General features: G+C 71.9%; 1 protein-coding gene across 2 annotated transcripts; it reads right to left on the reverse strand.

Annotated features, from left to right (window-relative positions):
* Nucleotides 1-6: 6 nt before the first annotated feature.
* CGREF1 (cell growth regulator with EF-hand domain 1) lies at nucleotides 7-1,574 on the reverse strand. 2 transcript variants are annotated; one of them, XM_014524051.2, is made up of 5 exons: nucleotides 1,285-1,574; nucleotides 1,127-1,198; nucleotides 954-1,024; nucleotides 734-858; nucleotides 7-644 (listed from the first exon to the last, which is right to left on the reverse strand). In XM_014524051.2, the coding sequence occupies exons 1-5, from the start codon at nucleotides 1,359-1,361 to the stop codon at nucleotides 273-275; spliced, it is 717 nt and encodes a 238-aa protein (XP_014379537.1). In that variant the 5' UTR covers nucleotides 1,362-1,574; the 3' UTR covers nucleotides 7-272. The 2 variants fall into 2 exon arrangements, with proteins under 2 accessions (XP_014379537.1, XP_025069924.1); XM_025214139.1 differs by having other exon boundaries at nucleotides 7-647.
* Between the last annotated feature and the right edge of the window lie 6 nt (nucleotides 1,575-1,580).

Here is a 1,580-nt window from a genome sequence, read left to right on the forward strand (position 1 = left end):
CGTGTATTGTCTGGTCCAAACAGGGGTTACATGGGGGATTGCACATGGCCCGGTGTCCCCTACCTGGGGGCAGCTGCACCCCCTCCGGTGAGGGGGCACCTGCACCCTGGCTCTTCCCTGAGTGCAGATGTGGGGATCCGCGCAGCCCCGATGCCTTCCTCGGTTTCCTGCAGCGCTGGGGGGCAGGGCAGGGCAGGGCAGGGCGGGGGCAGCTCCGAGCCACAGGGACGCTCCTGGGCCCGGACCCCTCCCGGCCGAGTCCAGAGCGGGGCCTAGATCTCGTCATTGTTCTCCTGCCCGTGGGGCGGTCCAGCCTTGTCCTCGGGCGTCCCCGGAGCCTCCCGCGTGCCATCCTCCTCCTGCCGGAAGGGGTCTGCAGCCCCTGCCTGCTCCTGCCAGGCCCCCGCAGCCTCGGGGGGCTCCGTGCCCATCTCAGGGGCTTTGCCAGCTGTCTCAAGAGGCTCCTCCGGCTCCTCAGGGATCTGTGGCTCCACATCCTGCCCTCCCTCGGGGGCACCCAGCTGGGCAGGGGCAGGGACGAGGCTCTGGCCCTTGAGGGGCAGCCGGAGCAGCTCCGAGGGGTCCAGCAGCCCGTCCCCGTCTAGGTCCTGCATCTCCAGGATCGTGTCCACCACCATGATCACCTGCTGGGAGCAACAGGGTCAGGGCCTGTCCTGGCCCAGGGTGCTGCTCCCTGGTCCTGGTGCAGCTGCTCTGCGCCCCTGGCACCTACCGCGTCCGGGGCAGGGCGCCCCTGGGCCTGCCAGGCCTGCTCCTCGCTCAGCAGCCGCAGGAACTCCAGCCCGTCCAGCCGCCCGCTCTTGTCATAGTCGTGCAGCGCAAAGAGGTACAGCAGCACTGTGGGACACGGGGAGGGGCTCTGCCCGGGGCCGTGGGGGTCTGCCAGGCGCTGGTGCTCCCCATACCCGGCCCCCAACGTGCACGGGCCTTACCTTGCTCCCGAGTCATGCTGCTGGGGTCCCGGCCCACTGGCTGGAGGCTCCTCAGGTAGCTCTGCAGCAGCCTGCAACACGGGCCCCGTGAGGCCGGAGCCCTGAGATGGGCCGGAGGTGCCCGCGCCTGCCCTCTGCGCAGCGCCCAGAGCATCCCGCGCCCCCGGACTCACTGCAGCTCCGCTTGCCCCGGGTGCAGGGGGTTGCCCACCGGCTCCAGCTTCTCCGCGGCACCAGGCTCAGGCCTGCAACGGGGGTGGGGGTCACCAGGAGCTGTCCCGTGGCGCGGCAGGCCCTGGGCCGCTCCCCCAGCCAGCTCCTGCCCCAGTACCTGTGGGCACCGTCCTGCGGCGCGGCCCAGGTGGGCGACACGGCCAGCAGCAGAGATGCCAAGAGCAGGCTCCTCATCCTTGCGGGGTGCCCTGGGGGGCACGAGCCGCCGCGTCACCCCAGGGAGCAGCAGCCCGGAGCAGGGGGCCGTGCCCGGCTGAGCTGCGGGCGGCCTGGCCGGGGGGTCTTGCCCCTGCGCGCGGGCTCAGACTGCTGCTATATGTCGGGGCAGGAAGGGATTTCCCCGCTGTCAGGCTCGGGCGGGGGGCTTCCTCCGCAGCGGGGCACAGCCTGGGC

Source organism: Alligator sinensis, unplaced genomic scaffold (genome assembly GCF_000455745.1).
Source record: "Alligator sinensis unplaced genomic scaffold, ASM45574v1 scaffold8_1, whole genome shotgun sequence".
Lineage (NCBI taxonomy): Eukaryota > Metazoa > Chordata > Crocodylia > Alligatoridae > Alligator > Alligator sinensis.

Bases quoted from the DNA above. Each gene is read 5' to 3' on its own strand.
- CGREF1 (XM_025214139.1), bottom strand. From the start codon at position 1,361: ATGAGGAGCCTGCTCTTGGCATCTCTGCTGCTGGCCGTGTCGCCCACC. The intron at 859-953 runs GTAAGGCCCGTG...CGTGTCCCACAG, and splicing joins CAGCATGACTCGGGAGCAAG to TGCTGCTGTACCTCTTTGCG. The intron at 648-733 runs GTAGGTGCCAGG...TGTTGCTCCCAG, and splicing joins GGCGCCCTGCCCCGGACGCG to CAGGTGATCATGGTGGTGGA.